This window comes from Rhipicephalus microplus, chromosome 10, assembly GCF_043290135.1.
Source record: "Rhipicephalus microplus isolate Deutch F79 chromosome 10, USDA_Rmic, whole genome shotgun sequence".
NCBI lineage: Eukaryota > Metazoa > Arthropoda > Arachnida > Ixodida > Ixodidae > Rhipicephalus > Rhipicephalus microplus.
The window spans coordinates 84,256,480-84,277,109 of NC_134709.1; the positions used below are offsets into that span (position 1 = coordinate 84,256,480).

Here is a 20,630-nt window from a genome sequence, read left to right on the forward strand (position 1 = left end):
ACGGTGGTAATGGATTGAGGGACACTACAGCGTAAAAGCAGAGAAAAAAATGTGGACCGCTGCTGGACTAGCGTTGGTAGTAACAGTAAAACAAAACGAAACAAATAAACATGCATAAGTTATGTATCGTAATGGCGTCAGCTGCCATTTCTTCAAGAAGTCTTACTTTCTCGTCCCAGCTCGTTAGACAGTTCTAGTCTGGAAAACTTGTCGTTTCAACAACGAAGTACCTGAACAGGCGGAATTCCACATTTATGGGGAAAATGAATAATGTACTGCACGTTTCCCGAACGTAAATGAACTATATAGTTCACCAGTGTGGGGCTGAGAAAGCTTATCATGAGAAAACGCCATGACGCACAGTGCCATTTGATGACGTGGTTAGCTAAGTTATGCTGATTATGATGATGATGTCAACCCCTCCAAAAAAAAAAAAAAGGCGAAATGATGCCTGCGTTCCTTCGTCGGGCTGCATCTTGCCCACAGCAGCCGCAAAGCTTGTAGTTATAAAAAGAGCTGGTATAGGATAACGTCATGACCCGCCTTGGCTGGCGAAACCGAATTTATGCAAAAAACAAGTGATATCAAGACATATGTAATGGTATAAAGCATTTGGTTACGTTCCCCGGGGTCTCACGAAGCCTTTCGAAGGGACAAGTCGGAAACGAGACGTAAAGGTTAGGTAAAAAATGCCAATTTTCCAAGGTTCTCTCTACTCAATCATTGATCGAGTACATGGTGGTCGAGGAACTCTAAAAAAATGATCTAGCGAAAGTAAAAGGATGAAACTCGTGTCACCCACCCAACAGTGGCGAATATCAACAGCGCGTGCACGTGGACTCCATGATTACGCTGATCGCAATTACGCTGCGGATCTAAGAGGTTGTGGTATGTGCGTAGACGAATTTCATAATCAGGAATTTAAATTGGGCTTAACTACGGCGCTAGTGGCTTCGTGAGCTTCAGCAGTACGTGACGCCTGGACCTGCGTGTGAATCGTAGGAGCGACGTGCACCGGTTTGCAGAGGCCGATTCTGAACAGGCCACGCGAGGGTACTTCCCGATCACGCCCCGAAAGCACTCTCTGATTAAGAGGGGGTGCTACAGTTAGCGGAATAACCTTAAAGCATCTCTTATGTTCAGAGCATGCCATATTAAAAAAAAAAAAACTGCAACTTAGGACACTGTTCATCGGCTTCTCACTACCACCAATGTACCACTAGCGATTGCAGCACCGCCATAGTATTAGTGCGTCTCTTGGTGCGAAGAACCATGGAAACAAATTTTACATCCTATAAAAAGTACACTAGAAGAACACGGAAAGCCAGACGAACGGGAGGTAACCGTACCAAACCATTGTATGCATATAGTGCTTCTCAAGAAATACTATTTTGAAGCCATGATGTCCTGCGGTGGTGTAGCGACTGTAGCGTCACTTATACTTCTAGAGAGGTTCGCATACGCAACCGCAGTTCGCGTGAACTATTCTGAAAGCATGTACGACTGCCTTGACCAAAGTTGCGAGTGGTGCCTGACAGTTTGTCAACGATAGCTGCCATGTTCGCTACAAGCATTCGCAGGCGCACATATTTTTCAAGCGCGGGCGTCTGCTCTCCGTTTAGAGCAGGGTTGTCATGTAAGATTATTTTTCAGTGGTTTCTAATTAGCGAATTTCATGAGGTTATTGTTTGATAGACACAAGCAATCATTCGCTGTGAAAAAAAAAAGAAAAGCGAATGAAAACGCGGTCACGAAAGAGGCGTGACGCACGAACAATTATGGGGAGCCGGGCGTCTGCATCACTTCTACAGGGCGTGACCTAAACGTTTACCCCACGGCCTTGCATACGACGAAGCGATGCAACGGCGTCGACAAGAACAATCCTTCACACTTAGACGCCACAAGGTCGAGATTCTATGTGGTTGATCGAACGAGACCATGCACCATACACCACACGAGAAAAAACGAAAGGATGATTGAACATGCTACAGTGCATGGCATGAGACAGTCATTCACAAGATAAAATGTCACAACCGTTTTACGCCCTTGAAACAAACAGAGAAATCCGCAAACACGGCGCCCACTCAACGTGTGCGTGTTTCATACAGAAATCGTCCACCGGGTGAGTTGAGGGAAAGGAAAATATACGTGTTTGTCCTATAAACCTGCGATAAAGTAACGTCCGAGTCCTTCGAACTGAACACTCGTCTTTTCACACGCAATGCGAAGCAGAGGCTCATACAAACTTTCCCGCAACTTTGAGACCGAAAAACGACTACAAGCGCGACGCGACAAGGGTGGCTGCGTTGCTAACGTAGCGAAGAAAGCCGCTGCCCCCATACTATTGCCGGCGACAGGGTCCATCTCGTCTACTTCTTTCAAGCTATGGCATCGTTAGTACGGTACTGTCTTCGTCGTACACTTAAGGCTCCCCAGTTCATTAATCATACGCGTCCTTCTTGTAAAACGAAATCAAGAGCGAACCGGAACTTTCAGCGGCACCTTTGTTTTTGCATGAAATGAAGCTCATTATTTAGGCAGTGGCTCAGTCTTCCAGGCCAAAGTCGTTCGGCGCTGTCACTGGCTGATCAGATTGGGTGCGCGTCGGCTGCAGAAGACAACGCGTGCGGTATTCATTGGCTGCTGTCTGTCACGTCCCGGTATTTTAGTCAAAGCAGACATTGGCTTAGCCCCCTACAGTAAGGTCATTTCAGTGTTATCATGGTGTTGCGTGAAGCTGCGACCATTAGGAACGACCATCATGACTAATAAAAAAAAAGGCATTGGAGGTAAAGGATACACTAAAAAAAAATTAGGCTTAGAAGCACAGTCATGCTCAGGGCTCCCCTTTAGGGGCAGGGGCGAAAGTTCCTCGCATCTTCTCCTCCCAAGAGTCACAGCATGCCCCTCTCTGTTATGTGAACGTGTGGGGCTGACTTTGCGCCCCATCTTAGGTTAAGGGGAGGCGCCGCCTCCTTGACTGCCCCCACCCCTGGTGCGCACGTCTATGCTCATGAGTGTCATTGAAGTACGCTTTGACAATAAAAAAAGCTTTCTAGGCTAGGATCTACCAATATGCTCGATAAGCTTGCGAAGACGCTAAACGAAAAAAAGGAAGTGCCATGATGTCACCTTGCACGTTACAATATCGTACCACCACGGTGTTAGTAGATTAAAAAATGGCTCACATGATTGAGGAGTGTCAAGTGGTGCAGTTATGAACACTCCCGCCACTCGCTGAGGCGAAGCAGGTAAGCATGTAAAAGACATTCGCTGCGGCTAAACAATGTCATGCTGTTCATCCACATATTTTGGTTCCTCTTGTGGAACCAGCTTAAGCGGCGCCTTCTCTGGCCGGTGCTTTAATCTTTTTACGTCACGAGGACAAGTCAGCACTCGTTTCTAAAGGTAAACTTACAAAAAAAATGAAAAAAAGACAAACAAACAAGCGAGGCATTAAGTTTGTGATGATCCGAAAAAACGGAACAGCTCATCACGATAACGAAACGCACCCCAGATTTCGGGGACGAATGCGACCCGTAACACTTGAAGTGCGTTCGCACATGCGACATGCCACAGTCCCGTGACAATTCGCGATTAGCCACTAAAAAGCGACTCAATGCGCGCTATGCTCGCACCTTCACGAAATTATACCCTCCGCCACATAGCATTCATGTTTTCTCGCATATGGATCACATCGCCATTACCCGGTAAAATAAGATGATGCCTCGTTACTGCGCATCTGATTGGTTCCCAGGTTTGCTACTGTATAGTCGCGTGACCGAAACATCGAGAAGCAAGCGAGACAGTAGCTTTTCGACCAAAGCGGCCATTTGTGACTAACTTGGTCGCACGAGCAGGGCTAATCGTAGGTGTGAGCGAGCCCTTTGCAGCTGTGGGAGCCTTTTTTTTTACTGAAATCCGAGTGAAGATGGAAGATTAAGGACTAGTCGATATGTAAAAACAATTATAAAAGAACAAAATGAAAAACACTAAACAAAGAGAATTTACATGTAGATATGGACGGCTCCAGGCATTTTAACTACGCATTTTAAAATCTCTTACGTAGAGTTTACAAAACCACCATATATTTTGTTTCAGCGAATATGCTTCAAAGATGTTCTTCAAATTATGCACTTTAAAGTTTACCTTGAACACCGCTGCAATAGCCGACAGTTGAGAGGAACTGTTTTCATGCTTAAGAAATGCGTACGGGGAGACCGGAGACGGTCTTATATTATTTTCTCCGCATTTTTTTCCCCGAGGTTTTAAAGTTCAGCGAATGCCATGAAGCAACCTTTTTGGTCGTCGATGCGCTACTGTTTTGGAAGGGCCATCGTTGTACTACCTTTGATTTTGACCGGCCCGCAGAACAGAGATGAGCCCTTTTTAAAATGGGAACACATAATGTCCAAAATGGCTCTGGTTGCTCGCTTTTCCCACCAGACAGCGGCTGTGCTTTCATCAAGTGCTGTGGACGTGATAGACTCCAGCTTTCACCACGAACTGCAGCTATAATTACGCGCGTAAAACAGCCTACCGAGTATGCGGCCTCGCTATGTCGTATTATTGCCTTTAAATAAAGTCCTTTTAGAGCTTTTTTTAGTCGCGAATTTCAGTACAGAACTATGAAATAACGTTAACATGTCCGAAAGTATTAGCCACAGTCGTTTCCGTTAGATAAACCTCGTTCAGAGCGCCAAGCCACCTGATAAAAGTGAAACCAAGAATTTAACCAAAGCTGCCGTGGAATTCATCTTGCAATATTTAAAGAAAGAGGCTGATGAGCTCTGTCTCTCAACGCCATTTTACGAGGGGAGCTGTTCCCGGACTTTATGGTTTAGCTGTATTCATTTGTATTTTATGCTAAGCGATATTCCATATCCCGTCCCTGTCACGGAGCTGCATGGCTTGGGAGAATAACCACCAAGCTAAAACTTGTAGTTTCAACGTTTCGACGTCATTTCATTTCCCAGAATCCCACGGCGCACCGCCGCGCGCTGACGCATCGCAAACGACGAGATAGGCTATACGATAGCCCGTTTCGTCAGGCTTCCACTTGCTGCCGACAGGTGGTGCGTGGTGTGTATGGTGCAACGACGACGCCCTCTGGCGTGGTAGAGAAGGAAATCATTTTTTTTTCACTCTTATCAGTACGGCGTCTGAAACACCGTCGCCTGGTGCCCGTTTGCTGTCAACGAACAACCGCAACCGTCGCGTCAGATGGGGCCAACGAGCACTCAAACGAACATCGGTAATGTGGAGTCTGGATCAAGACAGCCCCGCTCAGCGGGAGGGGAAGGTGGAGGAGGCATGACGCACAAGTCGACGAGGAGGCCACAACGACGACACCACCGAGGAGAGGCGCGAAACTTGATTACAGTGGTACAGCGACGCAGCTTGAACAGCCTCCAACTGCTCGCGGGAGTAATCGCAGCGTTACTCCGGCGTGAGTCCGCTCCCGCGGTGTAACGGTATTTGTCACGTGCTCCGCACACCACGACGGGCTGAAGCACGAGATGCGGCTGAAGAAACAGAAGCAGTCAACGTATAGAACAAAGGGGGATTTTCAAACCGAAACAATGGCACGGGATCAACAGGCTGATTCTGGCAGTGATGATCTCTGGCTAGGCCACGGCTTGGTGTCGGGCGCCGCCGCCGCCTCTCCGGGCCTCGACTCCGAGCCCTGCGTGACCATGGAGGAGATAGACGGACCGACGCCTCCGTTGGTTCCGTTCACACCGGCGTTTCCGCCGGCGCCGTTCACACCGATACCGGAGGAAGTCCCGATGCCATTGGTTCCTCCGAAAGCCGCGGCTCTTCCCACCGACGGGTTGGCACCTCCCGTGGCGTCACAAACCCGGTCCCTCGTCGAGTTGAGGAGATGGTGCCCGCTCACTCTCTCCCTCTCGAGCGTGCCGCTGACGTCACCCAAGATGGAGCGCTCCCGTGGTTCGGGCCTTTCTCTGTGCTCGGCTCGTTCTCTGAGGTCGTTATGCTCCCTGTGCTCGCTTCGTTCCCGGTACTCGGACCGGTCACGGTGTTCGGATCGCTCGCGAGGTTCGGGCCGTTCTCTGGTCAGGGTAGACGATGCGGTGGTGGTGATGGCCGTCACGTCTCGAGGCGGGGACGAGGAAGACGGCGCGGTCACGGTGGTGGTCAGCTTGTCGGACGCGCCCAGTGACGACAGGCCCGGCACGGTGGTAATGGGCACCGAGATGCCGATCCCGCCGGAACTCGAGTACGTGTTGCTCGAGCCCAATGTCGAGCTCGTGAAGCCACCGCCGCCCGCGAGTTCGCTCGTGCGGCTGGTGTAGCTGCTGGTGCCACCCGCCGTGTGCACGCCGCTGGTGTAAATGCCGGCCGTGGAGTAGAGGCCGCTGGGGGCACCGCCGCTCAGCGAGCCGCCCTTGTGCGGGGACGACGACACCGAGCTGGTCAAGTAGGTGCTGCCTCCAAGCGACGAGCCTCCGCCCAGGCCGCTGCCCGCGGCGATGCTTGCGCCGAGGGAGGGGCGAAGGTCGCTCCCGCTGGCGGCGACGAACGCGGCTGCGAATGTGAGCGGAAAGGAGAAAGAAAGACGTGTTTTAGCAGGAAACGTGAGCATAGATGGTGATAGCAACGCGTGTAACCGCTACAGAAGAGATTTCGGTTTTATCAGCCCCATATATTGTAGTAATGGTTTGCGTGCTTATGACTGGTGTGAACAACGAGCGACAATTTTGTTTGTCTCCCAAGCACTTCCGGTCGAGGTCACACTTGCAGTTTTGCGATCATTACCAAAACAAATTATACCGCCAAGAAATCGATTGTTCTGGTTGAAATTAAGAGTTAAAATGTTACATATGATATCGGAGCATGAGTTTACCTAACAATCAAATGATTATCAAGGTAATTCACGAAAATCAGTTGAACGAGTTTCATCGAAACAGTAGGCGGTTTTCTTGTGAGCGGCGGGGATGGTTGCGGCACCTGGCGGAGCAGATTTCAACCTCTGGTTTCGTTCTACACGACCTCTGTGATTCGCTTTGGCAGTCTGACTAAACACAAAGTTACCTGTAGGAATGCACCATGCCAGACGAAGACGGAGGTGCGAGCGTCACTACAAAGCGTCTGAGTCAAGGTTAAGAGTGACGTTCTATTTTATTGCAATAACAATTACGTATATGGACATCTCGACAATTTTATTGCGATAACAATTATATGGACTTCTCGACAAGTTTTTGCCGTTGGCGTCGCCGTCATGGGGCTAACTTCGTGTTAGGTTTCTTGCCCACTTAGCAGCCGCGTCTTGAAAAGCGTCTTCAGGCCCCGCCGTGGTAGTCTAGTGGCTAGGATACTCGGCTGCTGACCCGCAGGTCGCGGGATCAAATCCCGGCTACGGCAGCTGCATTTCCAATGGAGGCGGAAATGTAGGTCCGTGTGCTCAGATGTGTGGGCACGTTAAAGAACCCCAGGTGTACGAAATTTCCGATACCTTCCGCTACGGCGTCGTCTCTCATAATCATATGGTGGTTTTGGGACGCTAAACCCCACATATCAATCAAACCAATCAAAAGCATCTTCAGACACGCTTTCGACACTGAATGAGCACCACCATCAGAATTCTGTTTTTTTTTCCCTGCTGCACAGACAAAAACCAGACTCGATGAGCATCTTCTATAATTATCTAGCAATGCAAAACGATTAAAACTTGAAAATGCGTCTTTTTTTTCGAAAGTTGCCACTTTATCGCCCTTTAAAGGCAATTTTTCGATGTCGCAATACTGACCCCTGTTGAGCGGCCAGATGTCGAGCAGGTAGGCGAAGACCTCGATGGGGCGACGCAGGTCGGAGACGGGGAACCCCGTCTCGGCGTGGCACACGCACACCGGTCCGAAGCACTCGGCCAGGGCGCGTGACGTCATCTTGTTGCGGTCGCTGCGACTGCTCACCAGCTTCAGGTGGTCCAGCAGGAACAGGGCGGTGCACTGCGAGCGCGAAACGGCATAAGACGTGCACCACACGTTTTGTCTACGGAGGCCGTTGCAAACATAAATCGCAAATATAAGTGATGCGACGAAAGCTTACGTTATGCTTCTAGAAGCGTATTACGTCAGTTTGTGTTATGAATGATAACCTTGCCACTGCGTTTTTAAATGTTTTTTGTTTATTTTTAACAGTTTGTATTGGTCTGTGCCTATCTTGATATTGCGACAAGTAAAATTTCTTGTCATGTTGCTGCTGCCATTGTGCGGGAAGGTGGGACCAGTCAAGCTGCCTATACGCAGCCTTGGTCCCACCATTCTTGCTGTTTATGTACGTTTTTAGTCATGTGGCAATAAAAATGTCGATTGAATTCGTCGGGGGACGCCAGGTTAACTTTGATTGCATAAAGTGGCCATGGCACCCAATTTTCTATTATAATCCGTGTTGGGTGGGTCAGTCCATGTTCATTCACGAATGAGCCGGGAAAATTTTAGAGTATTCGGTTGAGCAACTAACTTTTAAATGAAAAGTCAACATGAAATAGTCGTATAACGATACGATAAGCACGCGAGTGACCTTAGAGTCTTGCAGTACTGCAGCATTCGCAAGTCGTGACGTAACAAGCTGTGCGAGCGTCTGTATTTCATGGTGTTATTCCGGTCAACTTCGGCCATTGATAAACTCTGATTCGGCCAGGGGGCTGCTACGGCCTCTCCTATTGGCTTCAAATTCCGCCATCGACCAATTCGACAATAAAGCGGCATTTGACAGGGTTGACAGCAGCACCCCCGAAGAGCGACGTTCCGTGGTCAATTGCGCGTGAATTCGAGATATTTCTTAGCTTTCTTCAGTTTGGCACTGAAACTGATCAATCCGCAGCGGCTGGAGTTTTAGTAGAAGACGGCAGCATAGAAGGCATGGATATTAAAGATTTTTCGCAAGCTACGGAAACACGTTACGGAAAGGCGGCAATACAGAACCGGCTGACGAGTGCGCATGCGCGAACATTGTAGGCGCATACGGAAAGGAGCCATGTTTATTTCCGCAACGTGTTTCTGTAGCTAGCTAAAAACCTCTATTATTGCAACAGCTTTGAGGACCGCGTGTCGAAGAAATTGTGGTGTCGGTGAATCAGGAGTGCCAGACCACCCCGCTCAGTCACATTGAACTGCAAAGGGGAAGTGTTTGGCCTTTCAAGGCTTGGCATGATGACCACCGGTGCGTTTTTGCTCGTACATGAACATATTGATCTCGTAAGCATCGTTTTACAACTTCCGGTGCGTCACCAAAATCGGTAATGAAGTCTAATGAGCCATGCTTTAATGAAAGGAGACCGATGCTCACCCTGTTGACCTTGGGCAGGCAGTCGAGTATGCTGAACATGAGCTTGGCGTTGCCATCGGGGTCATCGGGCAGGCAAACGCTCAGCCCGTCTACGAGCATGTCGAACAGCCCCTTGGTGAACAACGGCTCGGGAAGCTCGCGAAGGTAGTCCTTCAGGAGACCTGCGAATGCACACCCGTATACATGCACTAGTTGACAGGCATACACACAGATGACTCTCCTTAAAGAAGCACGTTAACTCCCTTTTGGATCGCTCAACTCTCCCAGGAGAGTGTAATGTTCGCCAAAAAAGTTCACGTGGCTCCCTAAGAATAGTCATACACGTGACAAGTCAGGACGCACGAAGAGGAGTCGAAGAACCATTTTTTTTTAGCGCAGGACAGCCAATAGGACAGTAAAACTTACTAGCTCTCAGAGCTAAAGAACATAATTAGCGCTGCAGTAGCAAATTTTCAAAACAGCATTCAGAAAAGAGAAACAAAAGCGTGGCGACGCAGGCCACTGACTAGGCCGAGAACAAGTTAATCTGGTGCGTTCGCAAGTCGTGTACGCCTTGGTTGAGCTACAGATGCCGCATGCAAAGGCGAGAGACAGAGAGAGAGGGGGGAGTAGTTGTACTGACTTGTGACTACGTTGATGTCGGGCACGTGCTCAGCTGAGAGATCCACTTTCCAGTGGGGTCCGCTGGCCGCGCAGCTTCGCTCGATTGCTTCGCGTAGCATTCGCTTGCGAACGGCGGACCCGCAGAGGCGGTAGATGCCCACGATGTCCAGGCCACGGTTCTCCACCTGCGGCCGATGACGAGCTCTGAAGTTCAATGTTTCTTCTTTAATAGAACACATCTGAATTAAGGCTAAAGATGTGTGACGTAGCTGTCACACTTATCTCGTCTTTACAGCTAAATTGCAACCATGGATGTGTGCGCAAGCTGGGGTGGAGGGCAGCCACTTCTCCTAACCGTTCTAAAGGAGCCGTCAAGTAGGCTCAACACGTTTACTGGATCCGAACTGTGCCATTATTGTTTAATACTGGCGTCACATGTGTATTTTTGATCCTAATCAGGGCCTATTCCGATCGGACTCCTTGATGGCGATACCATGTTGGTCACTGCTATACTTGGTACAGCCTAAGTCGGATAAGGTTTGGATTCTTACAGCCACCCGCTATTTCCGTCAGTCAAAGAGGGCCTGCAAGAGGTTACCATATGACGCATGCGCAGTTTATTTGCAGATACTGCTGTCTCAAGTTTGAGACATTGCAGGAGTGGTTACCATGAACGCACAAACAATTAAAATGCATACTTAGACACCTGTTTTACGTCTTGATCCCGGTAACGGAGTCACACTGCAATGCGCAGGTCGCGATCCTCCTAATATCGATATGGCGCAACCGCGACTAAATGTGACCTTGGAGCTGCAGCTGATCATGCAGTGTATATAGAGCAGAATGCGGATTGGGCTTAATCACGATCAAAAGTGTCCGCCTGACAGCGATATAAGGTGCAGGGTTATGGCCATGCATACTTTTTTGACGGAAATGGCGGCCGGCGACCCGTGGATGCTGCCCCTCAAAAACGGTTTACATCCTACCATTAGACTGGAAATGCCCGTGTGGCTAAAGGCAAGCCATTTTTAGCGGCATGTCATGACTTCATTTTCATTTTTGCATCCACTGCGTAGCTTATTGTCTTTCGAAATGGAGCAATGCAGGAGTTGGAGAGCTGCGGTGATACATGAGGGAGTTTTAGAATGGCTAATAATAATGATAATATTGTGACGTCCTGAAATTCCGATACCATTGTGAGGAACACCGCAGTGAAGGAGTCCGGTGATTTCGACCATCTGGGGTTCTTTAACGTACACTGACGTCGCACACTTGCCGCTATACGATTTCGCCTCCATCAAAATGCGACCACCTGGACTCTCGGTTCCATAGCCGAGCACCATAGCCCTGCCCCACCGGATATTTAGAATAGCGCAAACTAAGTTAGCGATCGTTACAGTCGCCTTCTATTTCCGTCACATAATGGTGACTCGCGAAAGGATAGCTTAAAACGCGTGCTCAGGGGGGACACACGCTAGCACAAAGCTTTGCGTACGCTATTCTAAAACTGCCTATTCCCCCCCCCCCCTTCCTCCATCTCTAATTCTTGTGTAATTAGGAACATCGAGCACGCCAATCATAGCAACTAATTCTGCGTCTGTTGATTGAATATTCCGGTGCTTTTTCTTCTTTTGCTTTTGAATCTCCCAATGTCAAAAAAATTCCACGTCAGTACAGAGTTTTAGTTCCGGGATTGCCAAGCGGCCAGCGAACGCACGCTCTTGTGCACCCTTGTACTGCCAGTGCCACCCAAGGAGAACGCACAGGCTTGCATCCCTTTGCGTTCTTCCTAAAGGCGCCACTTGGTAGCAAAAAAGTGGGTAGGGGCACAAAGTAACGCGAGAACGCGGCTGCAGAAGTTGCGTCCTTTCGTTTCTTCAACATTTCCTCCTCCTCCTCCACGGCTAGGGGTCGTCAGCACTAAAGTTCATTTACGGGAAAGCAGCCTGGGTTACACAAGCCCCTGCGTTCGTTTATGTTCTCTTTGGATGCGGCTGCAGCATGGTAGCATAAATAAACGCAACATCGTGCGCATGCAAAACCACTTGTCTCCATAAGCACTATGTGCCCGCAACTAGATAAATTAACAGCCTCGGCAATTGTCAGGGCGCACCTGTTGCACGCATCGCTGCACAATGAGCGGCACGGTGCCCTTCTCCCTGGCAACCAGGGCGTCCAGAGGCGCGCCGAACACGCCTCCGCCGCTGTAGTTGGGCGTCCGCTGGAAGGTGTGTCGCGGGTCTCGATAGCGCATCTTCAGGTAAAGGGCCCCCCGCGGTTCCAGCCGCAGGGCGAGGCTGTGCGCGGGCGCTTCGCGCAGCGCCGACAGCAGGTGCACGGTTCCCTTGTAGCATAGCTTGTGGCGGGACTGAGGGTCCCAGCTGTAGAGCAGGAACGACACCGTCGTGTTGTCCACGAGGTCCAGCTCGAAGACCTGCAAAGGGATAATAAAAAAGAAATTGTGGAGTACGCCACTTGAAGTTTACGTGCCTGGTAATTCTTAATTGTTTGTCAAAATGGGGCTGTTCCTTTAAGCTCTGTTCTTTTTGTTTGCGATCGTACTTACTGCGTTGATCATTCGATTATACTGGCTGTGTAAACGTCTTAAGCCGGCTATCTCTCTAGGCCTCTCCAGCTAACGTTCTGGAACGATGAGAGCGTGACTTAGAGCACGATCACCACGCCCTATGAAAATACCTATAGTAAGATTGGTTAGGCCATTTACCAACCATCCATTGATGTTAGTTACTGTCTAGTAATAATACTTCATACACAATCTATATATAAAGGCATCCTAAATACGGTTGTATAAAAAACTATCTTATGTACATCGGCTATAGCCCTCCTTCATGCTTCAGTGTAATACAATTTTAAGTACATTTCCTGAACGGTCTTACGTCAAACACCGCAAGTTTCGGGCCGGATTCAACTTCGCATACTAACAGCATAACGTTGTATAAATGTGCTGTAGAGACACTATGGTCTCTTCAATGTTGTAACAGCGTCACTGTCTTTGTTCACTATATCAGTCCAATATTCCAATTATTGTTGATCATTACCGTTATTTATCATTATTACTGATGCTGTCCATTGTGCACCGTACCTCGTCCCAGTCGAACGAGTGGTCTCCCGAGCGGACGACGGTGCGGGCCTTGTGCGCCCGGTCCGTCTCGATGACGCAGTAGAGGTCTCGCGGCCCGTGGCCTCGGAGTCCGCGGGCGCCGAGAAGGTGGAGCCACAGCAGCCCGCTGAAGGCCCCCGCCAGCACCGACTCGCTCTCCTGCAGAAGGCGCAAAGCGAGGGGATGCTGATGTAGAACAGTTACAAAGGTGTAAAGCACCATTGCCACAAACTTAAAATAAGACGAAAGAAGAGACACGGAAAAGTGCGCTTTTCTGTGTCGTTTCTTTCGTCTTCTTTTACTTTTGCGCCAGCGATGTTTTACACAGCTATACAGCAGCTAGCCCGACAGCATACGTTACTGAGTTACAAAAGATGACGTCATGGCAGGTGACGCTACAAGGAGGTGAGTTGATAATCATCGCCAGTAGCCGTAATACTAGCCTGTTCCGAGCTATGGAGGAAGTAAGATTTGCTTAATGACAAAGTGCATCCGGCTTATTGCTAGCGATATAATATGGCAATATATTATGGCGATATATTATGGCGATATATTATGGTGATATATTATGGCGATATTATGACGATGGGGTCAGAGATGACAAAAACAGCGGTTGGGTAACGGGGCTCAGTTTGTGTCTTGTGGGAGAAGCGTTGGTGGTTTTCAGTCGGATGCCAGCAGCTGACGTGCTCGACTATAACTAAATGAAGGCCGCGCTGTTGCAGCGTTACCCACTGACCGCTGAGGGTTTCCAGGAGAAGTTCAGAACCTTCAAGCCCCAGGAAAATGATAATGGCCAGCGATTCGTCTCCCTCATCTCCAACTATTTCGATCGTTGCTCGAAGATGGGAAAAATAATAAGAACGGCATTTGAAGTGTGGCAGCTTGGGCTACTTGGTATGGCATGACGATAGTTATAGCGTGAGAACAAAACGATGACACAGAGACAAGAAGGACACGTGTCCTTCATGTCCTTGGTGTCCTTCTTGTCTCTGTAGCGTCGTTTTGTTCTCGCGCTATAACTATCGTCACGGCATTTGAAGACTTGAGAGATAGTGTGATTGCAAAACAGTTCTGATGTCTTGTCATTCGGGACCACTGTCTTCCACTGTCTTCCTCAAGGCGACGGACTAAGCAAAAATATGCAAAGAAATCACTTTTTGCACTATATGTATATATATATATATATATATATATAATTTCCTACTCACCTTCTCGGGCCTGTACTTGAGGAACTCTCTGGGGTTGAGACACAGGGCTCGGTCCTCGGCGCGCACGTAGTCGAGGCTCATGGCGTGTGGCAGCCGGAGCGGCCGCGGGAAAAGCAGTGACGAAGAGCGTCCCATGGGCCGCAGGCTGCTGCCGCTCGAGCCCAGATCCAGGCTGCTGGAGCCCCAGGTGGGCAGACCCGACAGGAGGCTGCTCCGCCGCTGCTGGAGCTGCAGTTGTTGCTGCTCCTGCGAGGCATCCATCAACCGTGAGCTCGTGCTGCCATATTTCAATTGATTTCAGCTCCTCATTTCACACAACGAATTCTCGGATACAAGTACCAAAAACAGATGAAGTAAGCTATTAAAGGTAGCCGAGCTGGAATTGATGCATAGTTCAAAACTACCGCGAGAACTGCGGAGAACACGGCGAAGAAGGGTTCAAGATAAACACTGTTATAACAGCTGAAAGTTAACAAACAAGGGTGGACACATAAAAAACAACCAACCCCGCGCCTGCGCAGGAATTCCGTGAAAACTTTTGCGTGACATACAAACCACGCAATCCAGCACAAACATAAAAGAGCTCGGGAACTCGCCGAAGCTTTCTTCATCAAAATGACGCGTGAAGATTGCTCATCAGAACATTCCGTTTTTTTTGCTGTATTGTACGGTACGTGTGCGTGTGCTTAGTCCGTCGTCGAATTTCAGCTCGGATAGTGTGCTTTTTTCTGTGTGTTGTTCATCGTTTCCACGCCGTTTTTTTTTTGTATAATGCAGGTGAGCTCTGCCTGACAAAACCACAGCGCCACACACGGAGCAAGAAGCAACAGAAACAAGCTCATTATGCGGTACCATTACATACGGACCACAATAATCAACTGTTGGCGTTTTACCTCTCAAAACCACAATGTGATTATAAAGGAGGCTGTAGCAGAGGAGGAGGAGAAAGCAACAAAAGGGAGAAGGCAGGGAGGTTAACCGGAAAGACATCCGGTTGGCTACCCTACACTGGGGGATTAGGGAAGGGACAATAAAGACGAGAAAGAGGGAAGAGAGGGAAAAGAAAAAAATGGGGGAAGAGACTGACAGTAATTTCACTGCAGCGTGTAGAACTCTACCGCATGTCAGAGGCGTTCACACAAGCCTGTCTTTGGCTTCGAAAATTCCTACCATCTTGAGTTATTTAAAGGGGCCGTGCGACACTTTTTGAGCATCGTCAGAAGGCGCTGCCGATCGTTAGTAGAAGCCCCCGACAACACGCGAGCCAAATAATATAGCGCAGCACGCGGCTTGTAATTCACAAACAAAATTATCAACGTCAGCTGAAGATTGCTTTCTCTTCTCTTGACAAATCACGGCAGAAGCCCAAAAATGATTCGTAGTTAGCCCATCTATCATCCATTACCTGATTTGAACAAGGCGCGCTCGGTCGTTACAGAGATGGCCGCGGGAGGCCACGACTTGTCCACGCGTGCGTGCACGATCGCACTGATACATCCGCGCATTCGAAGAAAAAAAAAGTTCTGAAGGTCACGAAGCGCGCCTGACGTTTTTCGTTGCGGCTGCCATCCCTCCCTGCTTAGCTTCCAGTTCTTTCGTCGGGACGAGAGAAGAGAGAATGCTATCGAAGCATGCGACGAATCTTTGTAACTCCACTAGCATTTGACCGATATTTAAGATTCTTGTGCCATTTCATTCGTGAGACAATAAGCTCTTTCAGAGAGTTCGTTTCATGGTTACTTGAGAAAGTGCTTCGGGGCCCCTTTAACTTGCGACAAAGTTTAAGTACATACGAGTCCAACATTTCGCCTTCATGAAATTGCAGCCACCACGGACACCGTCCGCTCAGTGGTACAACATTACAACTGCTAAACCACCACGACGGGTTACATAAGGAAAGCAGTTTTATGCTATGTGAACAACGGATCAGAGGTAGGCAGTCTTATTTCACAAGTGAAGCGGATGCATGCGCTGGCTGTTAAGCTGTTAATTATTTAGAGAGGAACTTTGTAGAGTTCAGGGACAGACATTCCTGAATAACTTCTATGCCGAGTGCATGTCTATTGAGAAAAGTGGGGTTTATGTTTATTAAAGTTAGACTAGTATTTGTATTGTGAAAGCCAGGTACCCCCCTTAAACACTTCGTGCAATACATTGAACAGCGTACGCTATTTCATGTAACAATCCATTATGAAGTACATATGACAGGAGCCCATAAGCATAGACAAAAAAAAAAAACACCAGGCGTGTGCGAAACGCGCAGCACTGTCGCAGCAAAAGCTGGAAGAGCAGCTTTTCTAGAGCCCTTTTTTAAATTTTTGGGGGTAACTGCTACAATAATACTTGCAGGCAACCTACTATGTTATAAACAGCCATAGTTTTTGAGTAGTACGAAAGCGTTCACCATGTCATACTTCATCATTCCTTTGAAAAGCGTGGTGCCCGCTATAGTCACCTGCAATGAATTTTGCGCAGTTTTAGAGGCGGTGACTGACGAAAATGAATAGTCATGGCTCATGCTTTTGTAATGCGTTGAATCTTTCCACGACTCATTACCCAATTCGCACAGTATGACGCCTCGTTGTTCCTTGGCTGTTCTAGAACGCTTTATTACTCAAATTAACAAGATTCATTCCTTGACAAGAAGCCTGTCTAAGAACTGTTTCGTGGTTCAGTGTTAGAATGTATCTCTGAGCTTATGGTCTCAAATTCATAATGCTGTAAAGCCCATATTTTTTACAGACCATTGCTTGGTCACTGTTTCTTGGGGTCCTAAAATTTTTCGTAAAACCCCTCTAAACTGGGACCTATGGAAGCTTAACGCACTGTTGTTGCGCGAAAATTGTTTTGTTAAAATAGTAAAAGAATCAGTACAAGAGGTAACACAGTATCGACAGCTACCAATTTTCGCTCAATGGGACAGATTAAAAAAAAGAGTCAAGTATCAGGCGATTAGTATTTCATGCGAAATAGCGCAAAGAAAAAAAGCTGAAAAGCGCCATCTTTATGAATTACGTCATAAGCTCCATGCTTTTGAAAGTCAACAGCCAGGATTGTACGGAAACGAGATAAATGTGATTCGAGCACAGATACAAAAACATGATACAGATTTATACAGAGGAGCTAAGATTCGTTCCCGTGTTACCCATTTCACTGAAGAGGAACCCACTAAAAAATCTCTCGGGGATGAAAAGAGATATGCACTTTCTAAACAGATATGCAAATTGAGTCGCGGGGTTCCCTTTGCACAGAGACATGTGAAATAAGAGCCGCATTTGAAGATTATTACAAATGTTTGTTCACCGCGGCTGAGCTTCACGAGAATTTTGAGGAAGAAGCTAACCACTTCATTGCCCTTGTGCCTCAGTTACAAGATGATGATAGACTCCCTGTAGAGGGGTCAATAACCAGAGAGGAAATTAGATTTGCAATAACAACGTTGCAGAAAAACAAAACTCCTGGCCCAGATGGCCTTAGTGGCGAATTTTACATAGCTTTTCCGGAACATCTGATACCTTTCCTTGAGCAACTTTTTAAAGAGGCTTATGACCATGGTGAACTTCCTCCTTCTTTCTATCAGAGCCATACAACATTAATCCCAAAAAGTGCTGATCCTAATGCATTAAAGGGAGTTAACGAATACAGGCCTACATCGTTATGTAACGTTGACTGCAAAATATTTGCTAAATTGTTGACAAATCGGCTACAGACAGTGATTACTAAATGTGTAGGTGACCACCAAACATGTGGAATTCGTGGTCGCTCTATACAGACAAACATTCATATTGCACGTTCAGTTCTTGAGTGTATAGATGGTAGCATGGACCAAGTAGCCCTCCTTCAAATATACCTTGCAAAATCATTTGATAAGGTACAGCATGCTTTTTTGTTCCGGCTCCTAAGACACCTGCAGTTGGGTGATGTACTATACAATGGTGTCTCACTATGTTATAAGAAGTGCACAACTAGGCTAAATGTAAATCGCACACTTTCCAATATAATAGAGTTAAATTCATCTGTACGTCAGGGATGTCCGCTGTCACCTTTGCTTTTTGCAATGTATCTGAAACCATTATGTTTAAGTGCGCTTCTAAAGTCCAGCATAAGAGGCTACCGATATGATGCTGAGGAAGTTAAAGTTCTAGCTTATGCAGATGACATTGCCTTCTTTTGCGCTGATAAACCCAGCGTTCAAGAAGCAGTCAACACTATTTTACGTTTCTGTGAAGTCGCTGGCGCCAGCATAAATTTTGATAAAAGTAGTGGATTATGGCTAGGCATGTTGGCTACAACTCCTTCGGTCTTCGCAAATATTCATTGGAATGCGACTCCTATGAAATACCTTGGTGTGCCTCTAGATAACTATCGTAACAGCGGCCCACACTGGACCACTGCGATAACTACGATCCGCCGAAAGGTGGCAACATGGCACGGACGGGAGCTTTCCATTTTTGCCAGAGCGAAAGCGTGCAATATATTCCTTGTATCGAAGCTTATTTTTTTCTGCAGGTGTTGCATTGCTCTCGGGTACACATTCAAGTCTTTCATAGGATATTTGCCTGCTTTCTTTGGAGCTCTTCCTGGGAACCCATGAGAAGAGACAATCTTTTTCTTCCACTCGAAAAGGGTGGCCTCGGCCTTGTGCATTTGTTCGTGCGACAGTTGGTGTTGCGATTTTTCTACCTCAAGGATGTGTGCCACCCATTTCTATTAGCGGTTCTTCGTAACCATCTATGTTACCACCTTACTTTTATTCATGTCACAACAAGCGTTGCTAAAGAATTGCCGTTGCGGGGATTCCTAAAAGAAATTGTTGATACTGCCAGTTTTTTGAAAGCCAGGTTTACCTTAGAGTATTTGTATACTATTGACAAAACAAATTTAACCGCTGCTCTTGTGAATAATCTTTTTTCTGAACCTGTTTATCTAAAGCCATATTCGCTTCTGTCTGGTCACGATGTATTATTTCGTGTACGTAGAATGTGTATATCTCCTTCAGCGAAAACATTTTTCTTTAAACGGCACACTTCCACGCTGCCAGTTAAAACGTGGCTGAATGAAAAATCAATATACGTACCATGGACAGTGAATTGTAGACTCTGTAACCAACCTGAGACTATAAAGCATTGTTTTGTTCATTGTCGTGATGCTTTTTATTTTTGGGACATTCTAAAAAAAACGTTAGGAAAAGAACTTCCAATCACAGCCCATGGTATTAGGTTCCTTCCGTTCAAAAGGAGTCTGACTGATAGAACTCCTTACGACCTGTTTATGTTGTTAGGACTTCATTCATTATGGAAAAGTCGCATGATCGATAGACACGCCGAGCCACCACGGTCGACGAGATCTGTCTTCCGAGAAGCAGCTGCTCAAGTGCGCAGTGTTGTCGAGACTTTTGACCCCGTTCCGGAGGGGCTTCCCGTTCCTGACGCTTGTGTGTGTTTGCCTGACGACTGATGAAGTATGTTCTGTGTACTTTCTGGTGATAAAAGTGTTAGAATGGCTCAGTTGTGTGGCTCAGTGTTAGAATGTTGGGCTGACACGCAGGAAAACCGGGTTCGAATCCCTTCGAGCCATTAGTGTTTATATTAACTTTGATTTTTTTTTTACTCCGTGGGGTAGTGGTTACGAATACCAGTGGCGGCGGTGGCGGACAACTACGGCGCACGCCACCCTTGTGATCTCATAATAGCTTTCGTTGTAGAAGCCCCATGATGCACGGACCAGTCTTTTTTTTAAGAGAGAGAGAGAGAGAGAGAGGGAGAGAGAGCTTATTTATAGAAAGGCAGAGAGGTCGGCCTGAGCTATACAAAGTGTTTTGGCCTGCTACCCTAGACTGGGGAGGGGTGACTGGGGATTGAAAGAGAGAGGAATGATGGTGGTAAGGTGATGAGATGAGAATATAGACTTCCTGTGAGACGTGCATCCAGTTCCGTGACTTGTAAGAATCCTACGACGGTTCCTATCACCAAATTCGCGCCGCTTACGTCAGGCCAAGGACCTAACTCAGCCTCATCAGTCAAAGGGAAGCTGAAGGAATTTTGGCATTCATGCAAACTTCGTGTTTAGGAAGAACTGACATTATTGTTGACAATGTGATATTTTTTTTCGCAGTTGTAGCCGCAGGAGCTTTAGAATAGGCGAAATAAAAGCTTGCTTTGCTTCACCCACGCAAGCGCGCTGAATGTGTAGGCGTGGAAACATACCTCATTTTTGTTTGCTCTTGCCCGGAGCAAGTGTTCTTTCTTATCTTGAACCACGGCCTCCGTGACTAACCCATGACGTGCCGTTGCCGGAACTAATCGAAAAGGCCACACTTCAGCAGTGCTGCGGTCGCAGATGGCGTGGCATGCAGAGAATGACGTCACCGTGTTCGCTCGGTG

General features: G+C 47.6%; 1 protein-coding gene and 1 pseudogene across 1 annotated transcript in view; one reads left to right on the top strand and one right to left on the bottom strand.

Moving 5' to 3' along the window:
- Nucleotides 1-5,251: 5,251 nt before the first annotated feature.
- Nucleotides 5,252-20,630, bottom strand: part of RhoGAP100F (Rho GTPase activating protein at 100F) — a 162,956-nt gene continuing 147,577 nt past the window's right edge. Inside the window, exons 11-17 of the mRNA XM_075875820.1 lie at nucleotides 14,248-14,493; nucleotides 13,019-13,195; nucleotides 12,029-12,349; nucleotides 9,935-10,100; nucleotides 9,313-9,473; nucleotides 7,772-7,970; nucleotides 5,252-6,549 (exon numbers count right to left, since the gene is read on the bottom strand). Coding sequence (XP_075731935.1) covers nucleotides 5,594-6,549; nucleotides 7,772-7,970; nucleotides 9,313-9,473; nucleotides 9,935-10,100; nucleotides 12,029-12,349; nucleotides 13,019-13,195; nucleotides 14,248-14,493 — 2,226 coding nt within the window. The 3' untranslated portion in view covers nucleotides 5,252-5,593. The remainder of the gene's footprint in view (nucleotides 6,550-7,771; nucleotides 7,971-9,312; nucleotides 9,474-9,934; nucleotides 10,101-12,028; nucleotides 12,350-13,018; nucleotides 13,196-14,247; nucleotides 14,494-20,630) is intronic.
- On the top strand, nucleotides 18,527-19,704 carry LOC142774853 (uncharacterized; annotated as a pseudogene).